Consider the following 22210-nt stretch of genomic DNA (forward strand, 5'->3'; position numbering starts at 1 on the left):
GAATTTTACTTAAGTTATTAAAAACAGCCTTAGATATTCATTGACTCATGGCAAAATCAAACTCCCAATCATCTGCAGACCCAGAAACTACTGAGATCTTATGTTTCAATATTTCAAAGTGAAACCATGTTTTTTCTCTCACAGCTTTTCATTATGAAAAGCCTCACACTACCAGATCACATCCAGTAATTAAAAACCTGTTGTATTGTGGCAGCCAGAAACAATATCTACTCATGATAGTCATGCAACAGAACATCCCCTTCTACAAAGCAAATTACCAATATGAGTGAAAACAGAGCCCTTGAAGCTAAAGCGATATGGTACGTGAACAGGTTACTGTGAGGTGAGAGCTGTGATCTTGCCATGGGATAAATGTGAGCACCAGGACAGCGCAGCTGCAGAGGATCCTGTGTCTATCCAGTTTACCTTACACTGTCTTGTCTACCAAGTTGTTTCATGTCACTGGAAAAAGAAATCTCTTCATAGCTGTTTGTTTTCCCTCTCGATTCCTTATTCCATTTGAGCTCATTAGTCTAAGAACAGCTTGAGACAACAATCTGTTTTGGATTTGAAGAGTGACTAATCTTGAATCTGTATTAACACTATGAAATTAATTTCTGATGACAGCAGGGACAATTCTGTACCTCCACTTGCAGCATAGTATGATGCACCTATTATCTTAATCATATTTAAGCACTTCAGCTGAATTTTGTGTTGCCTGGCACGAAAGTGAGTACCTGGATCAAGGTACCAAGACACTGTTGCAATAATAAATAAAATACATCTTATTTACCTACAGACAATCCAAGATCTATAGAAGTCTTTATACTGAAATAGTAAAACCCCCTATGACAAGTTAGCTAAAGTTATAGAGGTAAACTCATTCTTTAGAAGCAGCCTTTGAAAAGGAAGACATTAGTGTTTGTAGATATATTGAAAAGAACAGCAGACCTTTGTTCAGTAGCAGAGGTATATACAGAACAAACTCCACTTTTATTAGACATTTATCATGTCCTTATTTCAAGAAGCAGCATTCATCACGCAGTGAAGTTCAAACAGTGCTTTGGATTTCTTTCTCATTTAAAACATGAAATATCTTAATTTCAAACACAATTTTTCAAACCTTTTCAATGTGTAGCTCCTGCATGTCTGCTTATGCATGCAGCAAAACAGGAATGGCTACTAATGGCTCAAGCTTTGTTTTCTTGGTTATGTTGTGTAGCCCCTCACAGGTAATCTTAAATTTTGAGAGGCCTCTAGACCACATGGTCAATACCTGAGATCTCGAAGAAGAGAGACAGCCAAACAGCAATTCTAATTCAGCAAAAATACTGAAGACAAAACAGGCAAATCTAAAGAACCTGTGCTCTAAAATCTCATTTATAGCAGCTGCATGGTTGCCATTTCTTGTGTAGGGAAGTTCCTCACTTCTAAAATACTCCTTATCAGTGCACAACAAACTCAGTAAAATGGAGTAGCATCATTACTGTTGCACTAATGTAATAATAAACCAAATGATATTTACTCCATGTATTTATTTGTGGCATTCACCCATACAGAGAATACAGTTACAAATTATGCAGATAATACATACTGAAAGACAACATCATTAATCAAGATGCATGGTATTATTAACAGAAATGTACTTATTTAGACAAGTAAATGTAATTTAGGTATATGATGAGTTTATATTTATCTGTTTGTGAACAATGGTACCGTAAGTGAAATACTCAGAGGAGGATTATGTTCTCATTTTTTGTTTTTTTAAGATGCTTTTGTTTCTGCAGCATTGTGCTGCTAAAAAAGTACTGTGTCATTAAAGTCTAACTTAAGAATTAATATCAAGATTTATTCAGATGCAATCTAGAATGGGGCCCAGCTCCAGCAAAACCCATGTCACGCATCAAAACAAAGACAACAAACCACTTAATTCAAACCAATAAACAAGAAAGAAAATTATACATGGTACCAGAACAGAAACATGTAGGTTACATTTAAATGTACAATAAATGTTTTATGTTATTTAGTAACAACCAAAGAGGGCTAATTAAAAAAATAAAAATTGATGCCTTAGGCTCACATAATTAATTTTGTTTGGGATTTTCAAGGCAATGGCAAAAGAGAATTAAACGTCTAATCAGCATGGAGAGAGAGGATACACTTTCTTTGAAAACCTTCAACTTACTATGCAATACCTTTTTAGTCTTCATAAAGGAATATCTAATGGATTCGTATCCCCAGGTTATTTACAACAAAGGGCTTCACAGCCAAGTGCAGAATGGATCAAGATTTAATTTCATACAATGTTCCTAAATATTAGTATTTTAAATACCTTTATTCTGCAGACTCAGAAAATAATTCATAAGCCTGGAGGTTCTGTCTGAAAGCAAGTGAAATGGAAAACAATTCTAGAAAGGAATTCTATTCAATCAAGTTCTCTCCACAAACATGAAAATACAATTACATGGTTCAGTCTGATCCTTGTGGGAGGAAGAAGAAGTTATCCTTCACGATATATTTCACAATGACCTTACAGAATTATTATATACATGGCAGAACACCTAAATCACTTTTTAATTACCCTTACAAAGAAAGGTTTGTTTAGCAACATTTCAACAAAAATGCAAAATTTTCAGCCCAAGGCTTCTTCCAAAGCACAACAACAGTTTTATTCTACAAAATTCACTTCAGGCAGGTATTAACAACATTAAATTCATCTGGAGAAGACACACTGCATTAATCTAATAAATAAAGGAGTGATTTACACATCAGAGACATAGTAAAACTCAAACTATTTCTCATTCTTTTTATAAACTAGCAGATACGAAACTATGGAGAGGCATTAAAATAACTATGGAGTCGCAGCTTATCGCCATCTATATATCAGGATGTGTTATTACATTACTGAGATTTCTTGAGGAGGACTTTTAAGAGTATTTTTCTTACAACTGAAGCACCTACAAAAAATCCAATAGATTTACCTCTCTTCATAGGAAAAATAAACCAAATTTGGTTCTGTACTAGTATATATTTTTCATATGGAATTTAATATTCATAATGAAAGGCCTTTTCTAATGACAATATTTTACCAGAGAGGACTATCTTCACATCTTGCTTGCAAGTCAAGGCAAGTCAGAGGTAGCTTAGGAATGCTTTAGAATTTAGTGTTTTACTTGAAATTAATTAATCCCTCTTTCAAAGGGGTTAAGAGTAAGTACAAAAGGCAAACAGTATATACAGCTGCCACTGTCTGCACCATGAGAATAATTCCAAGCTGAAAATAAGATTAGATTAGAACAGGAAAAAGGACACCGTATTCTTTGCATTTGCTTCAGTGCACCAGTTCAGGCTGGTTTTCTACAAAAGGAAGTACCCCACTAACATAATATGCTATTCCAAGGGACAGAAGAGCAATGACAATGATGAGGAGCAGCACCCTCCAGAAGCCCAGGTCTTCCACAAATTCTTGCCATGTTGTGCGGAAACTGGAAAGAACTCCTTCACCTTGCTGTAGGTTTGGATTAAGAAGGGAATGGCTTTCCATTGCACTACAAAGGATTAAAGTTAAAAATACATCAGAGCAAAAGAATGCAACTCTAAGTATGACAGTAATCCTACTAAGGGCATCTGAAACATTCTAGATTAAAAATTAAACCCCCTTACTGATTTATAGCATTGCTTCTACTAAATCAAGACAAATCAGATCAGGAAAACACTCCTAATTCTAAACTTATTTTAGCTGAAAGGATATTTTATTAACCTGTGCAAAGAGAATGATATTTGTGTATGTACAACTGCACTGAATTTTCAGGCCTGCTATCCAGAAGCATTCAAAGGTCAGTCCCCATAATTCCTACTCAGTATGGCTTAGTAAAATATAATGAAGTGTAAGTTAATACTTCAAGGGGCACACATTATTTGTTAATAAAACAAATCATGGTTAAAAATAAACTCTGATTAATAAAATGGAAAATTTAACCGATATTAATTGAGATGCTGAATTCTGCAGCGACCTTTACTACTCTCCTGGATGTCTTTGTTACATCTCTCTTCTCTAGCATAAAAAAAAGTAACAGAAAACAATAACTTTGGATAACAAGAAGTTCAGAAACTTTCTGAACAAGTTGGCATTGCTGTGTTTTCTGCCATATGGTGTTCAGTGACTGCTTTGATGTTTTAGCATTTCACTACCAATCCATCAGGCCCCCTTAAATTGTCAGACTACAAATTAGGGAGTGGAATTATCACTTCTAATGAAAAACAAATATAAAATCTGAGAGAAGGAGTCTTCTTGACAATTGATTGCCTTTAGAAAAGATAAAAGTTATCTCAAAATCCTGCATGGCTTCTTGTATAATTCTCCCAATTTTGCTGGTTTCACAATGGTAATGGGAAGCTATCTGTTGCTTATGAAAAACCTCATGAAGAACAGGAAAGCTTTTGCATGGCTTGACTTCACTTAAAATTTTGGCCGTCTGCACAACCTTACAACTTCTCACTTGAGTAAAATTGCATACATGGGTGTTTACAGGATCAGGCCCTGACAACCACAGAAAGGAAATGGGAGAATCAACCACATACTCAATGATGTCAATAGCAGAATATAAGCAAAAAAAAAAAACCCACCAAATTTTTTTTCCTCCCTTTTAACAGCTTTCTGTTACCATATTCCTAGATATTTCTTACATGACTAATAATAAAAAATTTTAAAAATCAAGGAAAAGTAATTTCCAAAAACTAATTGCACAAACCAATTGTAGAAATGCTGCTGTTCTTCCTGACAGAAATGAATTGAAAAATTATGGTTACCAGAAAAAAAGTCTCATTCATGAAACTCTCTTCCAAGATCACTATGGGAAAACTTCACACTATTTGTATGGCATTTTTTCTCAGGAAGTACAACCACTGAAGAACAATTAGCCTAAACTCCCACAGATTGCTCAAGTATTGCAGCATGATGTGCACAAAATTTCAGGAATTGCTTATTAAACAGCCAGTATTTTTTTTTTTTAAATATTTACCATGCTGTTAAGCTATTTTAGCTTACCCATAGCTGCAGGATTTAGTCATCTTCCTTACTTATTATGATTTCCCAAGGAAAACAAAGGGTTTAGTAAAAGACAGCTCCTTGCACAGAACAGAACTTCTTACTCAGTAAGTATTAACTAGTTAATACACAACCACAGAGAGGTTAAATAAAGGTGCAATGCAATTTAAGTGGAAAGGTCACATGCTTGCTCATTAAAAAGGGTATATAGAAAACATTTTTACTACTTTATATTATGACCCAATTAAAAGCAATGCTATTCAAGATTTTTTTTCTTATTACAAACTACAGCTGCATAAAAACTGGTAATGCACCAACATGTCCTCAGAAGAGTTTGTGCCACACAGCCCAGACATGTTCTGTGTCCAACAGCAGGTGGGAGTTCACATCTGGACATGCTTGTGGCACAGCCACAGGTCCTGCTGGGCTGTGCAGAGGGACAGATGTCTGTGTAAGAGAGGGACAGAAAGAGCTCTGCCTCCTGGCAGCAGGGCAGGCAAAACCAAATTCGAGTTGGGAACAGAGCTCTGGCCTTTGCTTGCCAAGCAGCAGCAACTGCATGTAACAAGGAGCAGAAAACTGAAGTCAGAGACTGTTTTTAGAATGTGTAATTTCTCCACAGGTTCATATGTAATGTAAGAGTTCAGAGGGCAGAGGACAGAAGACATTAATCTAAGTGTCTCTAAAATGTGAAAATAATACAAAGAGTGAGACGTGAAACTGTGGAGGTCTGAAAAGACAACTGGTAAAAAGATATTATTTATTTACAAAGTAAACAACATAGAAGCTCATTTGCTTAGGCTCCTGTAGGCATCTGCTATTTGTTACTTTAAAAATAATGTATTTCAGACATTTAAAACACGTTCCCAAGCAAGCTGGGTAGTGCACTGTTTATGTCTCTCTGTCTGTCCCCAAGGAGAGTTGCTGATTTCCCGGCCAAAGCAAACAATATAACATTTATGAAGGTCAAATAACAGAAAGGAACTATGTTTGTTAAAGGGACACCATCAGATCAAAAATAAAAATTTAAATGAGGCTGAGCTGTTTGTCCATATGTTAAAACAAAATCAGCCTAATTGCATTTCTGTGTGTCAAGAAACGTTCAATAAGAGTTAGTGAAGTCAGAAAGGTAATATGCACTACAGTGCATTACTACTTCTTACAATGTATAATCACTTAATTTTGAAAACAAAATTAATTTTCTGTTTCAGAGCTTAAAACAGTCTCTCTGACAGGTGAGGCCACCTGATGCATAAGAAAGAACTTCATGTCTGCTCACTGGGAGTACTGGGTATTATTTCCACAGTCTTGTTGGTTTCACCTTTTCTGTTTACTCAGCTCAGATCCAACTCCACCTATACAGCTTCTTTTCTGTTTACAGTACAGCCTGTCTACATTTTCACATAAACCAAGCAAAAGTTATATGACAAAACTCCCTGTTGTTTGTGATACAATGTTCCAGCAGTCATAGTCAGCATTAGACAATATAAAAGAAGCCACAATTTTTTTGAATGGGGGTAAACAGCATAATAAGACATACTAGAGAGCAGAAGCCACCATTGCTTTATACAATAGGACTGATGGCTTTCTTTACATACTGAAAACACCTTGTTTCATGCTTTGTAGGATTTCACTGCATTTTTCAGGATAGCATTAACTCCTGGAACTGACCAAGGCACCATGATTGTTCTCCTTATATGTTTGTTTTCCAGTGAGAAGCTTTTATTTTATGGCATACAGCTTTCAGTAATTACAGTTGCATTTTGTGCTGCAGAATCACAATTTATTACTACTGATTTCTTCTCTCTTGTAAACCCAGGTTTTTGCCTATGCCATCCCAGTTTTCCTCAAGGTTGCTTGTATCTCACTTTTTGGTATCACTAACATGCTTCTACTTCTCATGCTTTTGCTTTTTTATTTAAGAAAATTCTAAGCAAGCACAGTCCCAGAACCAGACTTTTAGAAATTCACTAGTAATGTCCCTCTAACCCAACACCTTCTCTGAAATGGTCATCAATTTTCTCGAAATCTTCAGTTATGCATTAACTATCTCTTTAGCCACCATAAAATTCTTATTCTCCATCTTTTTCAGGACTACTAACAATAGAAATTTTAGATACGACACCATATAAAATCCTTTATTCAAGTTCAGATGGATAAAAAGCCTCCTACCCTTTTTTTTTTGCATAGAAAATCATCAAAAGGATGTCAGGTTAGCCTGTGATACTGGCATTTTGCATTTCACACTATTTCCCACTTGGCTTTGTGGTAGGTGGAAGAATATTTATGTTTGGGACTCTGTAATGGAAAATTAGTATTTTTTTTTTTTTAATTTCTACCATAAAACTAAAATCTCAATAAAAGTTCTTTTTTTCCTTACATTGGATCTGTTTAAAGAGATTTTTCCAAAATGTAACACTCAATTTTGATTTTTGTCTGATAATGTCAGGCCAAATTTTATATTATCTGTTTGGAAGAATAAACAATCGAGTTAATCCCAAAAATCCCATAAGCATTATTTCTCTTGGTAATTACTTTTGTTTGGTAAATACCTTTCACTTTCAGCCGTTTGCATTGTCTCCAGCTTTGAGTGAGCTCCTCTGTTAAATCCTTTCACCTCTTGCTCCTCTAAAGATTCCAGCAGTCTAATCACATCTTTATTCACACCCCTTCGTTTGGCAAGAACAAGGGGTGTTGCACCTTGGTGGTTGCTAAAATAAGCCCATGAAAAGACATAAGAAAATTTTAACACAGAAATTTTGTAACAAGTCCACTCAGCATAACATTTTACAATTTAGTAAGTCCTCAGAACTATTTTCTGTTTTATCAGAGAATAATAAATTCAAATCTATCCAAGTTACAGCACAGTTGGCTATAGAAGAAAATCAGTATATTTAGGTTTGAAATTGCACAACTCTTTCCCTCCTATAATAAAATCTAAATTCTTGGGAATCTAATCTAATTGGAATCTCTGGGTGTTAAAAGCAAAAAAAACCACATAACAACAATAGATATATGGCAATGTTCAAGTTTAAGCTTAATTTCAAGAAAGAGTTGTGCAATCTGGCTCCTAATAGTTCCTTTTCCAAGAAGGTATTAGGATATGAGGCAGAAATGAAATAAAATACAGATGGTCCCTCTGCTGCTATTAAAATAATACTGAATAGGTCAAGAGCTGCCTTTACACCAGGAATTTCCACCAGAGCTGTTTGAAATGAGGGGAAAAAATCCCAACCCACAACCCATAAATAATCTGGTCTACCAATAACTAGTTTTGCTGAGTTGAAAACATTAATGAGGGACAGGTGAAAAAGGGCCAGATTTAAAAACTCAAAGGTTTTGACGTTACTCCTGGTTTTTGCACACGTTGTGAATATGCAGAAAGTTTCACAAAGTAATTCAGCACAGGAATGAAACAGCTAGTTATTTTGCAGCTTGAGAGCTTCCATCTGAGCACTGGCATCTGACAGCTGCTGGAAGCCAGAAGGAAAGAACATACAATATTCTGAGTCACAGGCTTTGAGGGAGGGCAAAAACATTGAAAAGAAGCATTGTTACCAGAGGCGCACGGGAATGAACTGACACACACATATACTGTATTTTCTTTGTCTTATATAGTACAACAATAGAAGATGGGGTGAAGAAATTCTTTTAAAGCAGTCAATGTGATTTTTCCTTTGGTGCCAACCACCCACACCTGGTTGTCTGGCCAAACCAGGGCAGCAATGTCATCATTGAGGCAGAATTAGATACAGCAGCTCACACCAGCAGCAACTATTTTAATTTGCTTTGCTTGTTGCACAGATTAGCAGAAGTGGCCTCTTACTATTTACCTGCTTTTTTATTTTGTTTTTTTAATTTAGTGGTATCTTTGTAAAGTAGAATTGTACAAAATACAACGCTGTTGCATTTCAGCAATAGCAAATTTATATGCAAGGCTCTAGTGACAGAAGACTAATGCATTATAAAATCTGTACTGTAAAAAGTGACTTACCAAATATCAATTTTAAGTCCATTAGAAACTAGGAACTGGATGGTATCGACATGCCCACACAGGTGAAGGGCTGTGTTACCCTGGTAATCAGTGGCTAGTAGGTCAGCACCAAATTTATGCAAGAGCTGACAGATGTCTACATTTCCTCTGGCTGCAGCCAAGTGAAGGCCAGTTCGGCCTCGGCTGTCACGAATATTTGGGTCGAAACCACTCTCTAAGAGTCGTTTGGAATAGTTAAAATCTCCATCAATACAAGCCTGCAGCAGCGGCACATTTGTCTGGGAGGAGTCGTTCACAAAAACGTAGGACATTGCTCCGAGTATCTCAGGAGGAGGTGACCAACCTGCAAGTAAAAGGGTAGAGAAATGATGGTGAAATCAGGCAAATAAACACAGTGCTAATATTCACTAGACTGCTCAGGTTCCCAAACAAGAATGCAAACTAGCTTATACACATTGTGTTATGCTGCACCCCTTCTGGTAAAAAGAAAGAGCTCACATCTCTGGAAAGAGCAGCAAAGCTTTGTTATGAGAGAAAACTGGTAAGATCTCTGCCACAGAACCCAGACAGGTGATTAGTTTTCAACCTAGAAGGAATCACATGTAGTAGTATTGATATTAAAGGGCAAACCACCAGAGATTGGGACAGAAAGGAAGAACCTTTCATAAATGGGGAAACTCTAAACAATTCAGTTCATTGGTACAGTCACACTAACTGCAACTTTTACCAGCTATAAGCAAAGCTGCTCCAATGGATTTTCATCCTCTGAATCTGAACTCAATGCACCAACTACAGTACAGCTAAAAATGCTTAATAAAAATACTAATTTCCTCATTCTGCAAGAAATATATTTTTCAATAGTCTTTGCAGAACATTATTTTTACAGTGCCAGATATACACAAACTACTGAACAAACAAGAACAGCAATACAGAGCACAGAAAACTGAATGCATTAGGTGAAGTTGCACACCAAAAACTGGAAGTGAGTGCAAGGAATACAGTGGCAAAATCAAGCAGAGAGCTACTGTGGGTTTGACTTCAACAGAGAAACAAATGTAGTTTCTCTGGCTTAATATTAAATAAAGGATTAAGTCCTTTTCTGTATCAGGACATAAAAGAGGAAGATAAATGTTTCACCATGCATTACTTGGTACAGAATATTTGATGAACTATGATTTCAGTTTTGCAGAAGAATATTTTAAGGGTGAGTCAAATCATGAGGGTATGATGACACCATGTGCTTACAGGACATAGAAAAGCTGAAAACATTAAGGAAAAAGGTAATGATTTAGCAAAAGAAGGGTAGAATGTTCATTAGGCAATTTTAAGAAGCAATGAAAACATCTAGAAGACTGGACAACAGTCCTCTTTTTGTACTGCCTCAGAGAGGAAAAAAATCATAAACAAGTAAAATTTCTCTAAAAGAAATCTCAATAGAGACATGACAAAGTTCAAATGACAGAAGGGAAAAGTGATTTTATTAGATAAGCTTTGAATAGAAAGTGAACTGAAACATCACTTGAAACAGTATTTTTCATTTGCCCAGGGTTTCTATTCTGGGCTTATGGTGTAGCAGTGCTCTGATTAAATATCTGAACCTCCTATTAAAACTGCTATACACAGATTTAAATTTTCTCATCTATATAAGGTATCCTTCCACACCAGTGCACTCATTCAGCCAGGAGAATGGAAACATGGCCAGTAGCCAAAGAATTCAATTTAAAACCTCTCCTTTTCTGAGAGTTCAAAATGTCTGTATTTTATGTCTCTGCTCCCCCATGTTTTAGATCAAATTCAAGATCAAAGTACCTACAGAAGTAATTTCAAAATGTTTACACACTGGTCCGAATAACAGCTCTAGCAATGGAGGCTGTTGAGATTAATAAATCATATTTAAACTTCACTAGGCTGTGTTTCCTATCTGGACAAATTCTGCTAGATATATCAACACTGTCTAGTTTTTCAGTGCAGTAATGCACAACATTTTTTTCTTTATTGGATGCTGAAGAGAAAGAGATAGAAATAAATTTTATGTCTTGGTATCTGTATAAGGAATGATTTTAAGCAGAGTACATTCCTCTAGGCTGCAAGTACGTTTTTAAGCACGTGACAGTACATCACTGGCTCAATAACTCATTTCCACAACAATCTCCAATAGCAAGTTTGCTGATACACTGTAAAACTTAGTGCAAGACTGGTGTCATGTAGGGCATTGACAACTTCCTTATAACCCTATACAAAAAGGAAGAAAAATGCAATTACTCAAATTTTTAATGAATATGTTACAACCCCCTAGATGTTATAAAACTATGATTCCCTGACAGAAACTTCAATTTGAATTGCTCATAGCAATTCTAATTTTCTTGCCCATTTTCCACCCAAATCATGAATCTCATACCACCTTTCCACCCAAATCTCCTATTATGAATGACATGAGAATTCTTTTCCCACTCGGCTCATCCAGTCTTCACTGAGAAAAGTAACGGACCCAGTTTTGCTGTGATGTGATTGTGACCTTTATATTCTGCACTAAATGTTCCCTAAAGCAAGATCATAAATAATTTTAAAGCCTCCAATTATCAGCCATAGTAACAACATATCAATATCACAAACACCTACTTGCACTTGACAAAAAGATTGTGGTTTGCTTGTAAAATAATGCTTCAGTGTTTAAACCTGCTTAATAAAACAAGGCCAAATATAAATCAACATGAGAATATTATACTGGAAGAAACTTGGACTATTTGAGAAACAGCATGGCATGCTCTGTTAAATGTAAGCTAATGTTTGTATTTTCATACGAGATGTGTATGTCTGGTAAAGCCTTACAGAATTCCCCAATGGTGACAAAACATCAGCTAATAATACCAAGAAAAAAAAAAGTAATCTCCTTATCTTCTCAGAAAAGGAAGCACAAAGACTAGCAGTTAACAGGAAGTGTAACTGGAAGTCATTCTGATTCAGAATTTATCATCACTAGAATTGTCTAGAACTGATCACTGATGTGTAGAAGACTGAAGTAAAACCTTAGTATTTCAAATAAGAAAGACAAAGATGAAGCAAATCCTTCTTCCCAATACTTGAAGATTGTGGACTAAGCAAATGCATTCAAAAAAAAAAAAAAAAAAAATCTGAACCATCTGGTTTGATTTATCTTTGTGATTAAAAAGATTTTTTTCTACTAACACAATTCTATTTCACATATGGCTAGCTAACCTATGCCAAATACAAGCTGCATACAAAGCTGAACTATGCACCATCTTTAAAATGTCAGTCCCCAAATGACATGTTCTTGCCTCAAAATTAACCCAACCTAGCAAAATTTCCTATGTAAGAAAACTCATTAAAAAAAACACAAGTCAACTTAATTAGGATTTTTATTAAACAGAGGGTGGTTACATTTCTGCCCGCAGTATCAAAAAGCTTATTATTGCAATGACTATCTAATACAACAGATTTAGGAGCAAAATTTAGAAACAAAACAGCATTAGCCATTCAATTTAAATTGCTTCTGAAAGGTGAATCAGGTGACAACTCTGAACCTGTCCATAAGCTAATATACCAGTAAGGATTGATTTCATTGGCACCAATTAGGACAAATGAACTTGCATTAGTAACAAGACACAAAATATTGCAAAATGACCATACTGAACATCCCAAAAAATTACTACTAGTGGTTAAATAAACCAAATTTTTAAAGACAGAAGTAAATGACTGCTTGTAAAAATGAATCACATCTACTGAAAATGTATCTGCTTAATAATATTTTTGTTAAAAAAAAAGTTTGCTTTTAATAACTTGGTACTTTGACAGAAAATTAAGTTTTGTGGGAAAAAAGTAAACTCCAAGACATCCTCCCAAGCTAGAAGGATTCCCATTAGAAAGGCATAATAGATTTTCCCTAGATTTATACATTTATTTAATCTTAATACAGTGTACTTCTTAATTAATAACTTTAGAAATTATGCTGTCTCTTCAATGACACATGTGGGCTAGTACAGGATAAAAAAATTTAACCAAGCTGCTTTGTTTTCAAAAGGAATGCTTATATGAAGTAATTCTGTAAAAATAATTTATTTAATAGGGCTCAGTTGTCTCTCACTATACTGTGCACAATATATTCTGGTAACTCAATGTCACACACTGATCTGTTGCAGGACGTGTTCTCACCTGCAGAAGCCAAGAGTGATCTTGAAAAATTCAAACCACAGAGCAAAATGCAAGTTCTGTCACTTCTTAAACTAGTCCTAAAATTTGTGCTATCTGTGCACAGTTTTATATTACAGTAAATATATGCTGTTGTCTCTGCTTTTTCGTTAAGTTCAACAGCTATCAAACAGCCCCAGGAACAGGAGAGAACACCTTCACATGAGACAGAATCACTCATGGGACCCATCCCTCCACTACAAAAGTATTAATGAACCTGCCAAATTGGGATTAATCATCCAGTCACTGCTCCATAGGACATACCAGTTCTGCAAAACTACAGTATTTCCCACTACAATCAGGAAAACTGAACTAATTGCCCCTATTTTAAAACAACACATTGGTACCACAGAACAGTATCAGATTCCTCTATCCTTGAGAATTCTTAATAATAATACATACCCTGACATCTAGAACCTAGGCATCAGTAAGATTACCACTAGGGAAACTGCCACCACCAAGAAATGGAAACAAAAACAAATCCAGGAAAGAATAACCTCCCAAGCCAGCAAACACACTGTACGTGTTACTTGCAAAATTTGCATTTGTCAACTCCCTTGTGGTAAAGAGGCTTTTTCTGTAATACACTTAGAGAGCACTTCAGTGGCAGTGGCTTGCAGAGCTCTTCCTCTTCATTATTTAAGTGAATGGAAAACATTACAGTAGTTAGCTTAAAATGTCAAGGGAGAAATTCCTTGCTAAGTTTTCATGCACACGTGTATTTATGTGTAAGCTACTGAGAAGTCATTTAACAGAATAAATATTATATTTAGTAAAAAATGATGTGATCAACTCATTTCCATTTAAGAAAGAAGCCCAGTATGTATATCAAAATCCCCTTAAGTTCTGTATTTTCTATTAGAAACCTTTATATTTTCAGTACAACTGGAACAGTTTTATGGCTCCACTAATATGGAACTGCTGCTAAAAGCAGCACCTCGGATTAAGTACAGCATGATGCCTATTTTACACACCACTGTATTTTGCAGATTTTTCCTTTCTAACTTTAGCTATTTTTTCAACAGTTCCTGGATTTGAGGTATCACAACGGGTTTATAACACCTATATCCCCTCTCACGTCCCTAGTCAGCCACATGGGTAGGTGTTAACAAAGTAACATTATTTATGCCATTTGTTTCCAATCATTTCCATTCCCTTATAAAGACATGAGACACAGAGGTAATGATCTCTTGATGTCAGGACCATCCTGTAAGTAGAAACTCCAGTGCACTGAATGTACAAAAGGCTTTACAAGTAGAGGCTACAAAGTACTTTATGAAAAAGTTTTAACAACTATTGCTGCTCTTATGGTTCAGCAGATAATGGCATTGGGAAACAGAGATCTTTGCTCATTATTGCCCAGTATGTCAGCACTACAAGATAAAAAATATACAAGACCTCAAATGCCAGTCCAGGGTTGCAGAATGCTTCCCCAGATAAAATAGTACAAGCTTTGTGTACCTAGGTACACAAAACAAAGGAAAAATAAGAAAGAGATCATTCGTTTAAAATGCTTTTATAGACATGCAAATTCACAAGCACTTTATCCTTGCTAAACTTAACTGGTAATTCAGCTGCACTACATGTTTCAGCACATTTAACTTCTATCAAATATACAGGTAAGTATTTTTGAACATTGCTCATCTTTCATCTTTTGCACAAGAACTATTCAGGAAAAAAGGCAATTTACAGATTACTTCAAATAATCTGTACCTTTAATTTCCTACAATTGGCTCCATTAAACCTGTATATAGCTGCAGTACTTCCTGGATCATTGTGGCCAGTTTGAATATATCTGTTTTTATATACAGTTATTGAATCATACCGGTCATAATTATCAATCTCCTCACAAAGCTTTACCTGAATTCCTTTTTTGTTTCTGCTGGGAACATGTAGGGTGTACGGTGGTCAGGAAAATATTAAAGGTTACTACATCTTGTTTTACTCTTGCTTTAATTGTCTGGTTTTTACGAGAGTAGGGAGAATTTGTCCCACTCTTGATTAAGTGTTTGTGTTCAAATTTGTTGCAAACTCGGAGCAGTCTTCTGGAAAACTCACTGACAGAGGAACGAGGGATATCTCTGGCTGGCAGCAGGCTGCAGAGACAGGAACAGCACTGGAGTCTGGATGGACACTGCCACCACGTGGACTGATGAATTCCTGTCCGACTGGAGGGATACACACAATCACAGAATGGTTTGAGTTGGGAGAGACCTTAAAAGGTGATCTAGTCCAAGCCCCCTGCCATGGAGGGACACCTTAGCCACCACTAGACCAGGTGCTCAAAGCCCCATCCAGCTTGGCCTTGAACACTTCCAGGGATGGGGCATCCACAGCTTCTCTGGGCAACTTGTTCCAGTTTTTCTGCACCCTCACAGGAAAGAATTTCATCCTTATATTCGATCTAAACCTTCCCTCAGTCAGTTTAAAGCCATTCCCACATGTCCTATCATTTCATGTCCTTGTAAAAAGCCCCTCTCCAGCCTTCTCGTAGATTCCCTTTAGGCACTGGTGTGGTGTGTACACATGGACTCACACAGACCACTTTTTCTACATTTGTGGGTGTTCTGTTTTCCTGGGAAGGAAATTATGAAAGACCTGGAAATAAGATTTTATAAAACTTTATTAAAATGATTCTGAAATCCAAACTGCTACTTCTTTGCAGTATAAACAGCATTCTCATTTAAGTTTTGATGCTCTATTAGTGAAACAAGGACGTAGGTATGTTGCTTGAGTTTTGAAACCAAAGGTATTTAGTTTTAAAAAGTATGTATTTATGCCTGTTTCTTAAAAAACACCCCAAACTAAATCCAAAACACCCCCCACACAAAAAGCCCAATCCTTACCTAGATAAACAGTAAGTCCAAGATGACACATTTACTAAAATGGGGGAAAACTTTCTAAGTCCAGCAGGAATCATCAGAAATCAGAACTTAATAAAAACAATAAAGCAAACCAAATGACTTGTTATATAGTTCATATTTTCTTACTTTTTCTGTTATAATATATATAATAGCTTATACGTCCTTAGTCATAGATAACCTTGATGACACGGCCCTAGTGTGGAACATCAAATCTGGTTTAGTGGCTAGTGAAAGTGAAGCAAGTCACTTTTAAAAGCAGATGTCTCATCAATTTGTGAATCATGTATATATAACTGTATGCTTGACTTTACCTTTGAAAAAATATCTTGCTCTGCTTGTTCACTGAAGTTCATTTTTTTATACCAACAATGTATTTATATCAATATACTGATGGTAAGACAACCAACACTGTCAAACACACAACTCTTACTACAATTGCTGGATACACATATTTCTACTCAGAAATTTCACATTCACATAGAAAAACACTAAATCAGTTTATCAAGGACAAATAGTAAATTGATATATTTACTCTTTCAAATATTCTAAATATCTATGAATACAGCATGACTTAAAAAACTTAACTGTATCATGGTGGATCATGTTATGTGATACAGAAAGATGAAATAGGAACACTATTAAGGTTGCATGTCTAACTAGTATATACATAGTGATACTATTTTGCATAAATAGTTGCTTCACCATACTTAGACTCAAAAAATTTCTCCATGTAGGCAAATATATAGTCTTAGTGTCTGCCCAACTTCAGGCTTAAGGTACTGAAGGGAGTAAACCAGAAGCCTAAGCATTCCCAGGACGACAGGCAAGGCTGAGGAGAATCAGGGAGGCCAATCTCAAGCTCCTGATCTGCACAGGGGCTTGAATTGACCAAAAATGCAATGAAAGATTATCAAAAAGAACCTGAGAATTGATGTTTACCAAATGCATCAATTTATCCTGCTGAGCCTGAAAACAAAAGACATCACATATACAGGGGAAACTTCTACCTTTAGATAACTTAGTAAATAACAGTAACTCATCTGTAAAGGACTCAATACATGGAAGCTGGTGTCTAGTCAATGAATGGCAATACCCATGTTTCTCTAAAGAGCTCTGACAAGTCCTATTTGAGGAAGGATGAAGAGAAACTGTGAAAAAAAGTCCACATTAATTATTACTTTTGTGAATAAAGAGACAACAGAGAAGTAACCACAGCTGATCACAAAAAAGGTCCATTTAGGCCTAGTATAATTCTTGAAACGGTGGCAAAAAACAAAGGCCAGAAAGAACATAGAATAGGGCAAGCATACATAATATTGCTTTTTCTGCTCTAAATAGATGGGGTTTTTATGTATTTGGCTCCACCTCTACCTCTGAATCTGCTCTTTCTCCTCTTCAACACAAATAATTCTAATACCCACAAGATACTCACAAGATACTCTGGTAAGTTCTCCAACTCAGTTCCTATGAAGAACAACATCTTTTGATCTTACTGAACCAGGGTTTCAGCTTCCCTTGTGGGAGCTCTCCCAGCTCTCCTGTGGGAAGAACACACTGTGCGCCACTGCCTATTCTTTTCCTGCTACTCATGACTCTGCAGGCCTTCATCATAGCCTCCTCAGACATTCCTTTCCAGGATGAACTTTGAAGTCCAGCTTTCTTGGTCATTCCTCATGTGGAAGGGGGTCTGTGTCTATGACCATTCTTGTTTTGCTTCTCCAAATCTCACTCATTTTTACTCTGTTCTGTGAGCTGGGAGACAGAGCAGGGGTGACTCAATCAGGATGTTCAGGTGAACTATGGATTAACAAGTGCCATGACAAATTTGTTTGCTTTGTTCTTGACTTGTTTCTCAGTAATATTCACTGTTTGTTTTACCTTTTTCACTGCTGCTTAACACTGTTGTTTAATTTTCATGGAACCATTCATCAAAACTACTCATTACTGCTCATTACTGAGAGTCCAGTATTTCATATGGGAAGTTAGGATTCTCTTTATGCTGAATTCCTCTATTACACTGAACTCATATGCCAGTACATTGCATTATCCAGTTACTCAGTTTCACAAGGTTCTTCTGCATCTTTTCATAGCTGACCCTATCTTTACAACCTATGTCCTGGCAAACACTATCACCTTGTTGCTCACTGCCTTTTCTAGGCTGTACATGTAAATTCTAACAGTTCAGAAGCCAGAATTGAGCCATGTAGAACTAAAATTATTCCAGTCTTACTGACCACTGATCAAGTGGACTAAAACTGGTATCCTGGATCAGACTGATCTGGCTCACCCAGTGCTATGCTTTCAACAATGGCCGTCAGAGATCCTCCTTCAGGAGAGCACATGAGCCTGGCTGCTTCCTACAGTCCATTCTCCACACACACCCTGCAGCCACTACAGTACATTGTGGACCTTCCTAAGCAGCTCTTTTAGCAGCCTCTCAACAGACTTTTCATTCACTTTATAACCCCTTCCTGAACCTGCTCACACTGCCACCACAATTCCCCTGTCATCCTTCTGTGTCCATCTGAAACCACCTCCCAACAGCCCCAGCATGCAACTCCCATTTCAGTGCCTCAATACTGGATGAGTAACTCTCACTTTATTCACTGCCTTCACTGCATAACTCTTGGTCATGCCCCAGCAACAACCTCTGTGAACAATCCTGACTTTTCAGTCTTTCCTCTTAAGGAAGCCGATCCCCTTGTCCAGCTCTTTGGCTGCCATGGCACACTGAGCTTAGGTTTCCAGGGAACATTCAATGGTAACTCCAAGCACTTTCTCTTGATTGGTGGCTGCCAGTTGTGAGTTCACCACCACTTGAGCATGGTCTAGATTATTCTACCCAAGACATAATCTTACTTTGTGCACACTGAAGCTCATGTGCCACCCTTCTGCCTCCTTCCTTTTTCTGGCAATTTTTTTTTTGCCTTCTTTATAATTTTTCAACCCAACAACTTCTGCATGTAAGAAATGTCTTTGATGCTATACGCATCCATTCTCCTTAAAAGCCTCTGGTATGGCACTTGGTTTTAATGCTTCCTGAAAATCCACATCACCTGTATCCACAACCCTACTCAGTAACCCTGAGTAAAAGCTGATGAGCCTTGGATGTAGCAAAACTCTGAAGATGTACCCAATCTCAGAGAGAGACAGCCCCTAAGGTAGTTACACATAACATGGACAGGCATATTCTTCTGTGGATAAAAAACTCTGAAGTGAAGGAGACAGACAAGCACTTTACACCATCCATAGGAAGCCCATACACCCCAAGTCTTTCCTGAAATATACTGCTGCCCTTTTTCTGTCACCATTCCCTACTGCTAGTCAGACACTCTAAGAGGTCTTGAGCACGCTGAAGAGTATCATCAATGAGCATTACAGCATTTATGCCTTTGACTTTATATTATGAAATTCAGGTGATGTGCTGCATTACTTGGATGTCAGAAATTGGCTGACTGACAAAACTGGTGTCTAAGCAGCGCTGTTCCACTCAGCGCTAAAATTGAAATTTTATTGATAAAGTAAAAGAAAAAATGCCACTTGGAGAAGTGGTGTTGATACATGAACGAAAGCCAGACTCTAGGTCCTCTAAGTACAGACAAGGCTGCAGTGGGGGACTGCACAAGATAAAACCTTTTATCCCACATATTTAGTAAGTATCATCTTTAAATAGCAAAGCAAACCACAACAAAACTGACCGTTTCAAGTATCTGTGCTCTTAACTTACAAAGACAATAAACACAATGGAAATTTGGTGGAACAAGCCCAAGCACTCAAGAGAGGCCTATCACCTACTCTAACAGCATTCTATGGATGGTCTCTCCAGAAAGCTCAATGCTTCAGGGATCACATATTTCACATAACATGTATAAACCAAAGCCTTCTAAAATATCTTATATGCTTATTAACTGATCTATCTGAAAGTGGAACATCCACAGCTTGAGATCATGTGGGGAGATATTAACTGACAGACTGACCAAAAGAAAAGAGTAGCAGCCCTCAAAATTCCAGCACATCCAAATCCCTAGAAGAGCCTCAAGTAGCAGTTCACTCCTTGGACAACCAAGTATCTCAAGTCCTGAGCTACAGATGAGGACTTCAAGGCCATAAGTGCTCTAACACTAAGTTCAAAAGAATGTGAAGTAACACAATTAACTTCAAGCACTGCTTCAAACCCCTCACTCTTCCTGATGAGACAACTTTAACTAAAGGACACCAAAACCTAGAGAGGAAACGTGTCACTGATTACAGATCAGAACTGAATTTTAGAGTCCCCTCTTGCAACTCACACTACAATGGTAAGAAGACAGCAGATGCACATACTACACTTCAACCTTCAACTCATCTTGGCTTACTCGTTACACCTTTTCTTAAACACAAAACAGACAGCACTTAGCCATTGTCATTTCCTGATTGTCACCAACTCTACTATTCAGACTGCAAACACTGTATATTTTTCTTCTAAAAAACAATTTAACAAGTTCTTGCTAATAACCTATTTCACAAACAAACAAAAAAGAAAAACTGATCTATAGTTTACAGGTACCACTAAGCTTAGGCCTCTGCTGCAGCAAAAAAAAATATTATTTTTACAAACCAGTCACATTCCATCTAACAAGTGTTCAGTTTTTGCTCTTCCTTGACCTTTTGGAAGGCTGGTCCTGAATATCAGTGGTCTCTCATGGTTAGAAATTTTCATATATTATTAAACTTAAAATCTATGTTAAATATTCACGTATTAACATCATGCTTCAGGTCAATTTATTTTCCTCACAGTGTTTGCCTTGATGGTTAAACAGAAAGCAAAATTACAATTACTATACAAAATATAAAAAAGCCAAATATCTCTTCCAACAAACTCATAATTTCCCTACTTGACCTCAGCATATCTTCCTGTTTCTGTTCCAGTTTTTTTTGCTGAGAATGATTAACATTATACAAAGAATTCTAGAGTTTTGTTCATGGATAATAATAACTCCCTTAACTGGATTGCTGTAGTCAGCATTTACTCTTTCTGCAATTCAGTATCTTGTAACTACCTAACTTTCTTTGGTTTTGTGTTGCTTTCAACTGGTAAGAATTTCTTCTACAATTTTTTTGTTTGCAAGTTTACATCTCAAAACAGTCATTCTTTAAATTGTTATTGACCTTACTCCATACCCTAGTTCTCAGGATCACCCAATTCTTTCTACATAGTACTGTAACTCTCTTCCATACGGTCAGTGCCTCCAAACTCTTCATCACTACCAAATTATGGTAGTAAAGTTTTAATTGCTACATCAAAACCTCTATTAAATATTTAGTAAGACTGGTCTCAAGACTGATCTTCAAAGGACTAATTTTATACCGTCTGATACTCAGATTAGATGGATTTTCGATTCAGTATTATTCACCATAGTTTGTCTCCAGTTACTTCCCTAGCCTGTGTACAATTCAAGTACTATCCTTACCTTTTCACCACAATAACAATGAGCAGCAGCTTTAGTATGGTCTAGAAAATAAAAAAGGGAACTACTCCATTTCCCTTAAAAACAGTAATTGCTTCATCAAAGACAGTTATGACAGCAGGTTAAAATATGTATTTCAGTTTCACTTACCTTGTTTTCTCCTAGGAAGCACGTTCAAAGCCGCTCACTTACCAATGCCCTGTCAGCAGGGCGGCCGCGTCCCCGTTTCCCTCCCCTCCCGCGAAGGCTGGCACCGCTCCCGCTGTTCTCCCACCGAACGGCATCGCAGCGCTCCACCTCTCCGGTTCCCGGGCCGGGCCCTGCCCAGGGCCCGTCCCCGGCTCCCTCCCCGCGCCTGGCACAGGCCTGTCGGCGGTGACAGCGCCCTGCCGTGCCGTACCATGCCGTGCCCTCCCAGGCCTCCCGCCGCCGCCCCGGCCCCGCGGGGTCCCGGCCCCGTTCCCGCCGTACCTGCGCGGGGCTCTCGGGGGGCGCGCGGGGCCGGGCGGAGAGAGCGGCCGTGCGGCGGGGCGGGCGCGGGCGCCCCCTGCTGGGCGGAGGCCGCCGGGCGCCCCGTGACCATCCGCCCCCTCACGGTGCCTTCGGCCGGGCGCAGGGACGGGAGCGAGCCCGGGTAATCAGGAATAGCGTG

General features: G+C 37.5%; 1 protein-coding gene across 4 annotated transcripts; it reads right to left on the reverse strand.

Annotated features, from left to right (window-relative positions):
* Positions 1–1520: 1520 nt before the first annotated feature.
* On the reverse strand, positions 1521–22092 carry ANKRD46 (ankyrin repeat domain 46). 4 transcript variants are annotated; one of them, XM_058832470.1, is made up of 4 exons: positions 22030–22092; positions 9042–9384; positions 7600–7758; positions 1521–3548 (listed from the first exon to the last, which is right to left on the reverse strand). In XM_058832470.1, the coding sequence occupies exons 2-4, from the start codon at positions 9350–9352 to the stop codon at positions 3332–3334; spliced, it is 687 nt and encodes a 228-aa protein (XP_058688453.1). In that variant the 5' UTR covers positions 9353–9384; positions 22030–22092; the 3' UTR covers positions 1521–3331. The 4 variants fall into 4 exon arrangements, with proteins under 4 accessions (XP_058688453.1, XP_058688455.1, XP_058688452.1 ...); XM_058832472.1 differs by having other exon boundaries at positions 21751–22031; XM_058832469.1 differs by lacking the exon at positions 22030–22092 and adding an exon at positions 21709–22022.
* Positions 22093–22210: the final 118 nt, after the last annotated feature.

This window comes from Poecile atricapillus, chromosome 2, assembly GCF_030490865.1.
Source record: "Poecile atricapillus isolate bPoeAtr1 chromosome 2, bPoeAtr1.hap1, whole genome shotgun sequence".
Taxonomy (NCBI): Eukaryota; Metazoa; Chordata; class Aves; order Passeriformes; family Paridae; genus Poecile; species Poecile atricapillus.